The sequence below is a fragment of the Giraffa tippelskirchi genome, chromosome 10 (assembly GCF_054371585.1).
Source record: "Giraffa tippelskirchi isolate mGirTip1 chromosome 10, T2T-mGirTip1v1.2.pri, whole genome shotgun sequence".
In the NCBI taxonomy this organism is placed as follows: Eukaryota; Metazoa; Chordata; class Mammalia; order Artiodactyla; family Giraffidae; genus Giraffa; species Giraffa tippelskirchi.
Genome location: NC_137284.1, coordinates 57,440,112 through 57,453,317, shown reverse-complemented (window position 1 = coordinate 57,453,317; position 13,206 = coordinate 57,440,112). Strand labels below are relative to the sequence as shown.

Below are 13,206 nucleotides of genomic sequence, written 5' to 3'. Positions count from 1 at the left end.
ATAATAAAATAAAGCTTTTTTAAGAGATACTGTGAGAGATATTGTTGATCACAGCTACATTTTACTTGATTTAGCCCTTGGTTAGAAATTTATATCTTAATTAATATTTTATTCTTATAGAAAAATACAATCTATTTTACGAGTTTCTAGAAATAAGTTAAGGGGAAAAATAGATACTACCTGTTCCTAATAGTCTCCCTGGAAATGACAGTATTTGCCTGGGAGGATATACACACTTAATGTGTATGTAATACTTCATTTAATATATATAATATATTTAATTCTTTTCTATCTCTTTTAATTTTCTAACTTACTAGTAATGAACAACCTAGTGATTACTTTAGTCATTTTTCCATCCAAGAATTTCATTAAAGAAACATGTGGCATGTCTTACAGTGGTACAAATAAAAGGTAATTGGAAATCCAGGTTTACTTTTTAAACTATAAATGGTTGGCAACTGTTTCCTTAATAGTTATTGCAGGAGTAGGTCCAACATGAGTCCATATATAGCCCTTCTCTGGTCTGGTGGGAACTGTGGGAAATGGTGATGAACGTGACTTGAAATATTCAGAAGGTGCATGACAGACAAATTCCAAATATTCCATCTTCCTTGGAAGATCCTCCTCTGGTCCTGGAAGGGAGCCACCATTTACATTTTATAAGATATATATCATTTTCATAAAAATTAAAATTCCTAAACACTACCAAAAACTGGTCTGGTGCTAACTTGACATTAGTCCTTGAAATATATATTATTTTGAAGTTACTTCCTATCATATTTTTCTGCTTTAACTGCTTAAGGAAGATAGCATTCTCCCCAAATGTAACTCAATATAGAAAGGATTCTAAAAGTGGTATTTAGCCTTTAAATGTCTACTATATGTCTACACTGATCTAAATACTTGATAGATACATCAATGCTTTGAATCCTCACAGCAAGCCTCTGAGTTAGGTACTATGATTATTCCCATTTTACATGAGGGAAAGAGGCAAGAGAGATGAAGGAAAATGCCCAAGATCACACAGCTAGTAAGTGGCTGTCTTATGAACCCAGACAGTCTAGTTCCAGAGTCTAGGCTCTGAAACTTTATGATATGTAGTCTCCTTCAGAACATTAGGAAAAGGAGGTGAGACAGAAGCCCGAGAGGTGGTCCAGGCACATTACTGTCTCTGCTGACAATCCTATCTGATGGGACAGGTAAATAAAAGTTCAGTCTTCTATGTACTTACAAGCAGAAGACTAAAACTGCTTGGCCATGTGTCAAAACTTGACATGCAGGTGAGAATAACAGTGATACTTTATTTGTCCTTCCGTTCTCTCAGAAAAATACTTTTTGTGTTTTTTCTTAGAATGAAAAAGTAATGTATGCTCATTGCAGAAAGGTTGAAAAGTTTCGGGGTAATTTTTAAAAGTCTCAACACTTTCAAAATTCTGTTTATCAACAACTTCTTCTTGTGAGTCTGTGTCAAGAATCAATTCTTTGGTCAGCCTTGAAATCAATGAGTACAGTGGCTGCCATTTCAACCACCACCAACAATATAACAGGTTACAAAAAGCCCAGGATGACGTGTGTGACATGTAGAGGAACATATGTTGAGAATTTGTAAGATGTAGAGACATAAACATGACAGTTCCTCTAGACATTATCTTTGAGTAACTTTTTGTATGTTACCTAAATAATCTAGTTCTTGAGCAATAAATTCTTTTAACAGAGTTTAACCCTAAGTCACCCAGAAAAATCTTATCCATACAGCTTTTTAGTAGGTGCATGCTGCCCCATAACTCAAAATAATTGATAGCCTCAAACCCCAGCTTTATAAAATTTCATATTTTCTGTAAAATTATCTTTTTTGCACTTATGCTTCTTTGTTATGGACTGAGTTGTATGCCCTCAAATTCATATGCTGAAGTCCTAATCCCTAATGTGATAACATTTGGAGAGAGGGTCTTTAGAGAGGTAATTAAGGTTAAATGAAGTTGTAAGGATGTGGCTCTCATCCAATAGAATTGGTGACCTTATAAGAAGAGGAAGAGATGCTAGGAGTGCACGCACACAGAGGGAAGCGCATGTGAGGACACAACCAAAAAGCGGCTGTCCACAAGCCAGGAAGAGAGCTCTCACCAGCAACCGACCCTGACAGCACCCTGATGTTGTGGACTTGCAGCCTCCAGAACTGCGAGACAGTAAATTTCTGTTGTTTAGCCCATTCAGTTTATGTTATTTTGTCATGGCAGCCCGAGCAGATGAATACACTTTCACATAATAATGGAAAATAAACTGGTTCAAGAACCTGTCCGTCCCTGTCTAACTCACCCACGATGTAGGACGCAGGGTCGAACTGGTCCCTGGGGCTAGCGAGAGTGGGAATGAGCCACGTCAGCGCTGCACTCTTCTCACAGTACTGGTCCTGGATAAAACCTCTGATCTGAGCATAGTAGGGTTTTCCATCTTGTTCATCAATTACAGAAACAACATCTCCAATTTGGTAATAGACTCCCTGGGAGAAACAGAAGATAAGCCCATATTTAAAATAACAGAACACTACAGGTGTGAACTGAAACTTCCTTAATATGGAAACAACAGTTTTCCAAGTGGTCAACAGAAGGTCTTTCAGATGGTCTAATGCGTCGACATTTATATGGTTGTGATTGATGCCAGTTCTAAAGCTGTTTCTTTTTTCTATCTTTGGCTGTGCTGGGTTTTTGCTGCTGTGCACTCTTCACTGGGGCCTGTGGGCTTTCTCTAGCTGTGGTGCACAGGCTCTCTTGTTGCAGCACAAGGGCTTCTTGTGCTGGTGTGTGGGCTCAGTAGTTGCAGCACATGGGCTAATTGTGGCTCACTGGCTTAGCTGCCCCTAGGTATATGGGATCTTATTTCCCTGATCGAAACCGGACCGAGTCCCTTGCACTGGAAGGCAGATTCTCAATCAATGAACCACCAGGGAGTCCCTAAAGTTGTTTCATTTTTGAATGAAAAAAATTTCACATACACATGATGACTTGCAGCTGGAGAAAACATTTGTTTATAAAAATAATTTTATATCACAATAGTATGACCCCTACTTTTTTCATCAGAGCCACTGCACTGGACAAAGTTAAGTGACTTGCTGAAAGCTACATAAGGCAGCACTGCAACTGAGGCTCCTATACCAGCTCAGGAGTCTAGCTCTGTACAGTCTTGAAAAACAGTGCTTTTATCAAAACAACTTCACCTCTCTCTCCCTCACCATGGACTTCCAGGAGCAGCCAATCCCCACTACTGCCTTTCTCCTTTCACTTCCTAAAGGCATTTTTGAACCTCTGTGCCTACTCCCATCTCTTTATCAGTCTCCATCCTCTATTTGCCCAAATCTCTCCTCTACCTTCTTTGCCTTCAATGTTGTCAGGTTGACTAGGATGGCTCGTTGCCCTGGCTCCACACCACACATTTGAATTTTAAAAACAATTCCCATTATCTACATTAAAAAATACTTAAGATCCTCATATAATACTTCAATAGGCAACTTCCTCTCCCAACTCAGCTCTGGATGTTTTATGATAGCCATGTGTGGGGAAAAAGAGCTTAGAAAGGAACAAAAAACACAATCACACCTTATACAGAGTAGCAAAGACCTTTAGAGTAACCCAGTATTTTAGTACCACATCATGGCTTCCAGGTGGCTCAGGGGTAAAGAATCCACCTGCAATGCCGGAGATGGAGGTTCAGTCCCAGGCTGGGAAGATCCACTAGAGGAGCAAATAGCAAACCACCCCAGCATTCTTGCCTCAAAAATCTCATTGGCAGGAGCCTGGCAGGTTACAGTCCATGGGGTCACAAAAGAGTTGGATAAGTGACTAAACAACAACAAAAATACAACAGATTCAAATCTTCCTTCAATAACTATGATGCTCACCTTGTAGAATATTGACTCTGCAGTGATTATGGTGGAAACCGACTCAGGAGCTTTGATGGGCTATGAAAAAACAGAAGTAAAAATATTAGCACATTTATAGTGTGTGTGTGTGTGTGTGTATGTGTGTGTGTGCGTGCCTGTGTGTGTGTGTAGGCATTTTTCCAGCCACATATGAGTTCTGTAATCTGAGAAATACTAAAGTTGTTTGGTGACAAGAATTGCAGTGTTAAAAAAAAAAAAATCTTCTGAACATTGTGGCAAAGCATGGTCTGAATATTTCTGCTGTTATTTCCGTTACCTTTAGCTTAAAAATTGCTGAGAATCAAAGGACAAGCTCCTGATTATGTGGCTGAGACCTAACAAAACCCTTCTCAGAGCTTTACTGCACATAACAATCTAGTTTAAAAAAGTATCTGTGGCTTTAATGGCCTGAGCATGATAGAGGTGGAAATAACAAACAAGTCTCCTCAAAGACATTTTCCATCTCAACTTAACTATAGCTATGATAATATTATCAGAACGAGTTTTCTAACAAGTGTGAACCAAGGCCAAATGAAGCTTTCTTCCGAGTTGCTAGTAATTTGCCACCACTCAATCATCATCGAAATTCCTTCTTAAGCTGTAATACACACTTTTATGCCACAACACAGTAACTAGGCCTTCCCAAATATGTCTTGGTATCTATCATCCTTGAAGAAAGCAGTTGCCAGAGAAATTGATATTAAAATACTTTCAGAAAACATATTCCACCATACTTAAGAGGAAAAAGGTGTTTAAGTGTGTACAACTATAATCAAGTATTCACATATTTTGTCTAGTCAATAATCACATTTTAGAAAACAAATTTATTAAAATCCTAAATCAATTAGAAGCAACTTCTCAAGAAAAAGAATCCACAATCTGCACAAGAATCTAACGTAAGGCCTCTCTGAGTTTTTTAAATGAATACACCCAACTTCAGAAAACGCCTTTACTGGTGACTGAAGCATTTCTGTTCTGAAAGCAAAGAGTATGAGGTTTTAAAACTGAGGTTTTAAAAAACCCCAAAAAACAGTATCTAATACTTTGCCCATTGTGTTTGACCACTGTCCCTTGTATTTACAAAACCAAAAATAAGCTTTCAGTTACCCCAGTGTAAGTCTTTCAACAATCTATTTTCTCATAAAAGAAGAGATAAAGAAGATTTAGGAAAACTTTTGATTCATATTCATCAAGTTGATCATTATAAATCAGTAAGAAACATTTTTCTGGGGCCATATAACAAGCAAATATGGACTGAATGAATTCCAGTATTATTTACTTAGAGCTTTACGGAAGAAGAAAAAAAAAATACCATGCCCACACCAAGAACTTTAACTCCATCTCATCCTTTGCACAGAGAACCCAATAAAATGTGCTCAAGATTTAGGTTTCTTTTAGAATCATGTTTTATGTTCCCCAGGAGGGGAAAAAAAAACTAAAACAAGGAAAAGAGGATATTGTTAACTTTATAAAGCAGTAAGCCTCCTAAAAGAGCTCCTTCACTTTCTGAAAGCCTGGCTCAGTCCCCAGAAGGCTACAGAAGAGCTGGCAAGAGCAGAGCCCAAGTTCAACGGTGAGAGATGAAGGCGGTGGTTGGTCACACTACACACAATGCCACAATTACAAGACACTGTCCACAATCATCTTACATTTTTTAATTTAAAAATATGTCTTCTCCCTTTCCCTTTAGTGGAAACTTTCTTTTCAGCAGCTGGAGCAGATTTGTATTTAGTGTTTCTGAGCCGAGCGGACCTCCTGTGAATTTCCTGCTTACTCTGTTACATAAACAAAGAACAAAAAAGAGAAATAAAAAGTGTAGAAAGGTTGCTGTCCTGATACAACCATCTTACAAGGATCCCAGAGTATGCACTTTAAACGAACATTTAAAAATAAATTACGAGTGCAACTTTTCTTTTCATGCTGGGTAATAATCAAACGAACTGGCTTAATTTAAAAAGGGAGAGCCACAGGCAAACATCTCCAGAGACTCCAAAAAAGGTGTGAACGACTTGTAAAAGGACAACGGGCAGCAAGAGGGGTCAGTCAGTCTATGCCAAGGTAAGAACCATTCATCGGTTGCGTTTATAACACAAAAGTCCTTAAAAACTCAACTCTCCTAAGCCAGAGAATGGGTGTGGTATGCCACCTCCTGCAATGGAATACTTATGTTACTACTGAAAATGACATGATAATCTTAATAACATGACATTATGACAAAGTAAACTTTATTAACAGGGAAAGAGGTCCAGGAGCCGTGACCCTGTAGACATCTCTGTGTATACGTAAGTACACTGAGATGGCCGGCTGCTACCCAAAGTATCACAGGGGAGGGATTTCTGAGGGGTTTTTCCTCTTCCTGCTTCTGTAGACTTGAAATGTCTCATAAGCAAAGGTGCTGGGAAGGGACCAAACCAACGACGACCTTCTCGTCGCGCACGGGAGGGGGTGGCCCGGCCCAGGCAGCCACGCGCCGCGTCGGCCTCCGCCCGCGGGAGGGGCCGCAGGGGCTCACCTGCTTGCCGCCCCCGCCCCCGTTGCTCTGCGGAGGGGCGGCCGAGGTGCTGGCGAAGGTCGCGGCGCCGAAGCCGCCCCCGCCGCCGCCGCCGCCGCCCCCGGTCCCGCCGGCCGCCCCCGGGCAGGAGCCCCCGCCGCCTGCGCCGCCCCGGCCTGTGCAGTGGTGGCACAGGATCTCCCCCTGCGGGCCCTTCTTCCACATGGAGGACGACGTGGTCTTGCAGACGCTGCAGGTGGGCTTCAGGCCCAGTGGCATGGTGGCCGGCTCGGGCGGCCCCCGCGGGCGCAGCGACACGGGAATGGCGACCGCCGGCCTCGGCGGCCCGCTGGCCGGCCCGCCACTCCCACAGACTGAAGAGCGGCGCGGGCGCGGCGCCGAGCTGCCCAAGCCGGGACCGGGCCGCGGCCGCCGCCCCCTGGAGGCAGGAAGCCGGTTCCGCCCGCTCCGCGGCCAGCTCCAGGCTCCGGCAGCCCGAGGCGTCAGGAGGCGGGGCGAGGCGGGGCGGGGCGAGGCGGGGCGGGGCGGGGCGGGGCGGGGCGAGGCGAGGCGGGGCGGGGCGGAGCCTGGGAGGACAGCCTGGCCTCCGCCTTAGGAGGCTTCCGGTGACGGGCGGGGCCGCACACTGGCCGCCCGCCTAACCGGAAGTGCCTTTCCCGGAATTACTGGGACCGCGGGCAGGTTTGCGAACTTTTCGGCCTTTTAGGCCTACGACTGGCTTATAAAATACAGGACACCTGCTACTGCTAAGTCGCTTCAGTCGTGTCCGACTCTGTGCGACCCCATAGACGGCAGCCCACCAGGCTCCCCCGTCCCTGGGATTCTCCAGGCAAGAACACTGGAGTGGGCTGCCATTTCCTTCTCCATACAGGACGCCTAAGTGAATCTAAATTCCAGATGAGCAATTAATAACTAACGCCAATGTATCTCATGCAATGTTCGTTGTTTATCTGAATGCAAATTTAACTGGGCAGCCTGTATTTTTAATTTGCTAAGTCCGGCACTCCTACTTAAGACCCCTTTACACTCTTTAAAATTATAATTTACACCTCCAAATACGTTTGCTTATAAGGGGCATTTGAGTGTTAGGAGTTGAAACATATTTTAAAGCCTTGGAGACCATGCATACGTTCATTGGCCCTTGAGTGAGGGTGTCATCTTGAGTCATTAGGCCGGGGAGATAGTGCCCGTTTGGCATTGTTGGGAGGCAGATTTGGCCCCGAGAACTTCCAAAAAGGGTCTTGGGACCTCCCTGGACCGCACTTGGGAACATCTGGCCTAGGACAAGGGCATCATGAGAATCCAGCCTTCTCAGTTAATGCTGCTGGTCAGTACCAGCCTGGCCAGGGAAACGAGTCTCTATCCAGCGTCTCTCGGTGGAGCGGTGGTTGCCTACCTGTCTTCGTGATCCTGGGTTTCGTAGGCTTGAAGTTCTCTCACACATCTTGATGAATATGTTGGTGGAGGAGGAAGAAGAAAACTGTATTGACTGCCTTATCAAGTTGTGAAACTGCGTTTAGGGCTTCTCCCAATTGTGGTTTAAGATATCCCTGTTTTACTCTTAACTGATGATCAACAGAGGGACTGTGATTTGGCCTGGATGCCCCGGTGGACACTGGTCTTGGAAGCACATCTGGACTGGGCTCTGCAGCAGCCCTGTGTCCTGAGTTGTGGCTCTGGTCATCCTGGCTCTGAGTCTAGGGTTCCCCAATAGTACCACAAAAAATGAACTACTTTTCAGACTGTTATGGGGTATAAGAGCAATTGTGAAAGTGGCTGAGGAGAATTAGGTACATGGCGTGGTCTCCTCACTGTAGAAGGATGTACTCTGTGAGAGGCATCTAAGTATTAAATTTTATGCTCCCTAATATATCTCTTCCTCTAGTACACCTGTCTTCGCACCTCCTCCTGTGAGATTACTGCCTCTCATTCACAGAAAACTTTGGCCCCTTGCTCACCAGCTTCCTCTCCACCAGAGACACCATCCTGGTTGGGGCCCACATCCACATGTATAACCATTCAGTGTCCTCTTCTCCATTCCTCCTCATTCCAACATCATCTCCTTTCCTTGTCAGCTCCCATAGCTCCTGGTTACACCCTCAACCCTTCTGAGATCATCAGAAAGAACCACATTTTTTCCTTGGTTTTTTAAAAAAATTTTTACCTCTTAAAATTAAGCATAATACACATACTGTAAAGTATCCAATGCATCTATATACAGCTTATCACAAAGTCACTGCACTGGGCCAACCAAATCAAGAAATAGAACATTAGCCCCTCAGATGCTCTTTATCCAGAGATCACCACTATACTGATTTCTGACACTAGATTTTGTGGCTTCCCTTTGTCAGGGTAAGGAAGGTCCCATCTATTCCTATTTTCATCATGAATGTGTAGAATTTTATCCAACAGTTTTCTGTATGAGATGATTATAATGTTTCTTCTCCTTTTTAAAAAATTACTTTTCTCCTGTGTTGGGTCTTTGCTGCTGCACATGGACTTTCTCTAGTTGTGGAGAGTGGGGACTACTCTCCAGTTGCAGTGCTTGGGCTTCTCATTGCCCAGTGGCTTCTCTTGTCACAGAGCACAGGCTCTAGAGTGCTCAGGCTTCAGTATTTACAGCATGTGGACTCAGTAGTTGTGGCTCGTGGGCACTAGAGCTTGGGCTCAGTAGTTGTGGTACATGGGCTTAGTTGCCTTTGGGATCTTCCCAGGCCAGGTATCGAACCCGTGTCACTGGTATTGGCAGGCAGATTTTTATCCACTGTACCGCCAGGCAAGTTCTGCTTTTTCTTCTTTGTTAATAATGTGAATTCAGGTTTCTGAATGTTAAATTAATATTGCCACTAATGGAATGAATCCAACTTGGTTATTGTGTACTATCTTTTCACATATTGCTGGATTACTTTACTAATATTTAAAGATTTTTGTATCTATGTTCATGAGTGAGATAGGCTTACAATTTTCCTTTCTTGTAATATCTTTGTCAGGCTTTGGCATCAAGATCATGTCAGCCAAAGAAAGGTCTTTGGATTTTATTCTCAGTGAGATGGGAAACCATTCAAAGCTCTTCTATTAATATTTACTGATATGAAAAGATTTCAGATATAATTGAGGGGAAAAAGCAATTTATAGAACAGTGCATAGAACATAATCACTGTATGTAAATTAAATATCTATGTACGTGGTGTGTACCTTTTTTAGTTATTCAGTCAAAAAATTGTTGCTAATCGATACACAGAGGTGGCTTATAGTTTTCTTTTTGCACCTTTTTTTTTCTTTTATACCAGTGCTATTTAGCTATACAAAACAGTTTACCCTTTTATTTTAAAGTATACAATTCAGTGGTTTTTAATATATTCACAGATTTGTACACCTATTACCACTATCTAATTTTTGAACATTTTCATCACTCCAGATAGAAACTATCCATTAAGTAACCATTAAGTAGTCAAAACTAAGATCATGGCATCCGGTCCCATCACTTCATGGCAAATAGAGGGGGAAACAGTGTCAGATTTTATTTTTGGGGGCTCCAAAATCCCTGCAGATGGTGACTTCAGCCATGAAATTTAAAGACACTTACTCCTTGGAAGGAAAGTTATGACCAACCTATATAGCATATTAAAAAGCAGGGGCATTACTTTGCCAACAAAGGTCCATCTAGTCAAGGCTATGGTTTTTCCAATGGTTATGTATGGATGTAAGAGTTGGACTATAAAGAAAGCTGAGCACCAAAGAATTGATACTTTTGAACTGTGGTGTTGGAGAAGATTCTTGAGAATCCCTTGGACTGCAAGGAGATCCAACCAGTTCATCCTAAAGGAGATCAGTCCTGGGTGTTCACTGGAAGGACTGATGTTGAAGCTGAAACTCCAATCCTTTGGCCACCTCATGCGAAGAGTTGACTCATTGGAAAAAACCCTGATGCTGGGAAGGATTGGGGGCAGGAGGAGAAGGAGACGACAGAGGATGAGATGGTTGGATGGCATTACTGACTCAATGTACATGGGTTTGGGTAGACTCCGGGAGTTGGTGATGGACAGGGAGGCCTGGTGTGCTGTGATTCATGGGGTCACAAAGAGTCGGACACGACTGAGGGACTGAACTGAACTGAACTAAAGTAGTCAAAAGAGTTAAGTCGAATCTCTCCCAACCACTAATCTACTTTCTTTATGAATCTGCCTGTTCCGGACATTTTGTGTAAATGGAATCATACAATATGTGGCCTTTTGTTTGCACCTCTTTATCATTTGAAATATTTCTTACCACATCGTGTGTTACTTTTATTTTAAAAAGAAGAAAAAGTATCAAAAGGAAAAGAAGGAAATTGGTGGTTTCTTGGTCCTAAAAATCCTCTGCCAACTGGAGGTGGTAGGTCACAGCAGACAGTATCTAGTCAAGGACTGGCAAGCAGACCTCCTCTCAGCATCTCGGTCCCTTGTCTATAAATTGGGGAGGGTATCACCCACCCCAGGGCTGCGTCAAGATTTGATCAATTATCACACTTGGCACATAGTTCGCAGTCAAAACATAGGGCTTCTCTTCCAAGCAGCAAAGCTATAGTGTCACAAAGCTCCTATGCAGATGTACTGGAGTGTTAACAGAATAGACAGCGTGCTGCAAGGATAAATAGGACTATGTGATGGGTAGGGGGGGTGGGGTCAAGTTGGGAGGTGAGAGATGGGCGGGAGAGAAGGATTCAGGAAGACACTGTCAGTGAAGGCTCTGACCCAGTCCAGTTCTCTCATGGGCGCCTCAGCAAGAGCCGGAGCCACTACTGGCCAGGCCAGGGCTCCCTGAGGTGCCATGGGAGATCTCAGAGTGACAGAAGGAGAGCGAGAGACCTAGCTTGGACCCAGGGGAAAGAGAGAATTTGGTGCCTATGGGGATGTCTGAGAAAATTCTACAGGTAGAGTGTGTCTGTGTGTATGTATGTTTGTGAGTGTGCAAGCTGTGAACACAAAAATGAATACCTCCCAAGGTCTTAACATTCACACTATGGGAAAGAAATAAAGCTGAACTCCCCAGGGGATTATCATTGTCAACATGCAGTCTAATTTGCATGATTTAGGTGCTGCATGCTTCATTAATTAAAACTCTTAAAGAAATGCATAAAATATATCCCAGGGCCTGTTTCAAAGAGATGCTGTTCGCCACATTTTGTATCTTGGTTCCATTTGGACGGCAGAGTTCCTTGTCCAACCACACCCTTGGCCTGCATACCTCAAGGGCACACAGCCTCTGAATCTCCTTTACCTGCCTGTCAAATGAGGATAATGAGAGAGCACACCTCATGGTCACTGCTTGATTTAATGCCAATCCTGAGGCTAATAAGACAGGAGGAGGCATTCTTTTGACCAGGCTGGTCACATTTATACACCTCTCCCCCAACTACAATCTTAGAAAAAGTGTAATTAACTCAAGTTGCCTATTAACATTGACAAACTAGAGAAAGACAGTTTGTGGACTGTTCAGGGTGAGACCTATGGAACTGCAAGAAGAGAGAGAGGGCCAGCTGCTGACGTTGTCTTTTATCCTCAGGAGGGGTGTCATGGCAGCCCTGTCTCCCTCTGCAGTCACATTTTCTGTGCAATAACCCAGCACTTTCTTTCTGTTTTGTGTGTGTGGCCCCATGGTTCCCATGCCAATGCCTCGGTTCAGGGTGTTCTCCTTACCTGGAATATGTTCCCTCTCAAGGCATCATAAGGACCCTATCCACCTTCCCAGAATCAGTTCAGGCATCACTTCCTCCAGGAAACCCCATGCTAGGAGTCACAGCCCTCCCTCACCCCTGCCAAACTAAGTAGCTGTTCCTTGCTGTGCCTTCTCCCTCCTTTTACCTTAGGGTGCACCTTTGGACCCTTGTCTCCTCCGCTACGCTAGGAGCATGTTGAGGAAAGGAAGTTTGCTATTTTCCTCTTTGTGTTTCTTCTACCTTCCCACATCTTACATTGTTTGTTGTTGTTGTTTAGTCACTAAGTCATGTCCGACACTTTGCGACCCCATGGACTGCAGCCCACCAGGCTCCTCTGTACATGAGATTTCCCAGGCAAGAGTACTGGAGTGGATTGCCATTTCCTCCTCAAGGGGGCCTTCCTGACCCAGGGATTGAACCCAAGTCTCCTGCATTGGCAGGCAGGTTCTTTACCACTGAGCCACCAGGGAAGCCTGCACTCAGTAGGTAGGCATCAATTAGCAGTCTAATGTGTGTGGGTTAACATATCACTCAGCCTTTTCTCGGCTGAATGAACAGCCTTGGGTCAGGGCAGTGCCTGCGTCCATTCCCCTCCTCACTGCCCCCACCCCACCACCTGACTTCTCTCACCAACCAGCCTGCATCGGGTCTCCCTGGCTCCTCACTGGCCTGCAGGCTGAGCAGGCATCCCCCCGCACCACAGTGGGCTCTCAAGTTGCATATCAACATCATCGTCCACCATCCAGCACTGGCTGGATCACAAACGAGTCTTACTTATTTGAAATAACCATGCGGGGTCCCTGGTGGAGCTTCCTGAGCATCTCCTCCTGTTTGGGAAAAGGTGATGCTGTGAGGAGGACACCTTGTCCTCTGGTTGCCTCTGCTGAGGCTTCGGGACCCTCCTTGACACGGAAGCGGTTTGGAGATGGTGGAACAGGCCTCCCTGAGACTCAGCACCGAGTGCCTTGGCCGTGACCGGCCACTATGAGGCCCAGCAGAGGCACCTGACTCAGAGCCCCTCTCCCAGGCAGCGGGGGACCCGGCCCACCCCATCCTCCAACTGTCACTCCCCTAACTGTC

General features: G+C 44.3%; 1 protein-coding gene across 1 annotated transcript; it reads right to left on the bottom strand.

Annotated features, from left to right (window-relative positions):
* Window positions 1-301: 301 nt before the first annotated feature.
* On the bottom strand, window positions 302-6,783 carry GATAD1 (GATA zinc finger domain containing 1). Its single transcript, XM_081531403.1, has 5 exons — window positions 6,429-6,783; window positions 5,566-5,691; window positions 3,896-3,955; window positions 2,317-2,500; window positions 302-632 (listed from the first exon to the last, which is right to left on the bottom strand). Exons 1-5 carry the CDS (start codon window positions 6,684-6,686, stop codon window positions 442-444), a joined length of 819 nt encoding a protein of 272 aa, XP_081387529.1. The 5' UTR covers window positions 6,687-6,783; the 3' UTR covers window positions 302-441.
* Window positions 6,784-13,206: the final 6,423 nt, after the last annotated feature.

What these genes read in the sequence shown, in the direction of transcription:
- GATAD1 (XM_081531403.1), bottom strand. Translation starts at nt 6,686, where the DNA reads ATGCCACTGGGCCTGAAGCCCACCTGCAGCGTCTGCAAGACCACGTCG. An exon ending in GGGGCGGGGGCGGCAAGCAG is followed by an intron (nt 5,692 to 6,428) that starts GTGAGCCCCTGC and finishes TTTATGTAACAG; the next exon opens with AGTAAGCAGGAAATTCACAG. An exon ending in ATATTTTTAAATTAAAAAAT is followed by an intron (nt 3,956 to 5,565) that starts GTAAGATGATTG and finishes GTTTTTTCATAG; the next exon opens with CCCATCAAAGCTCCTGAGTC.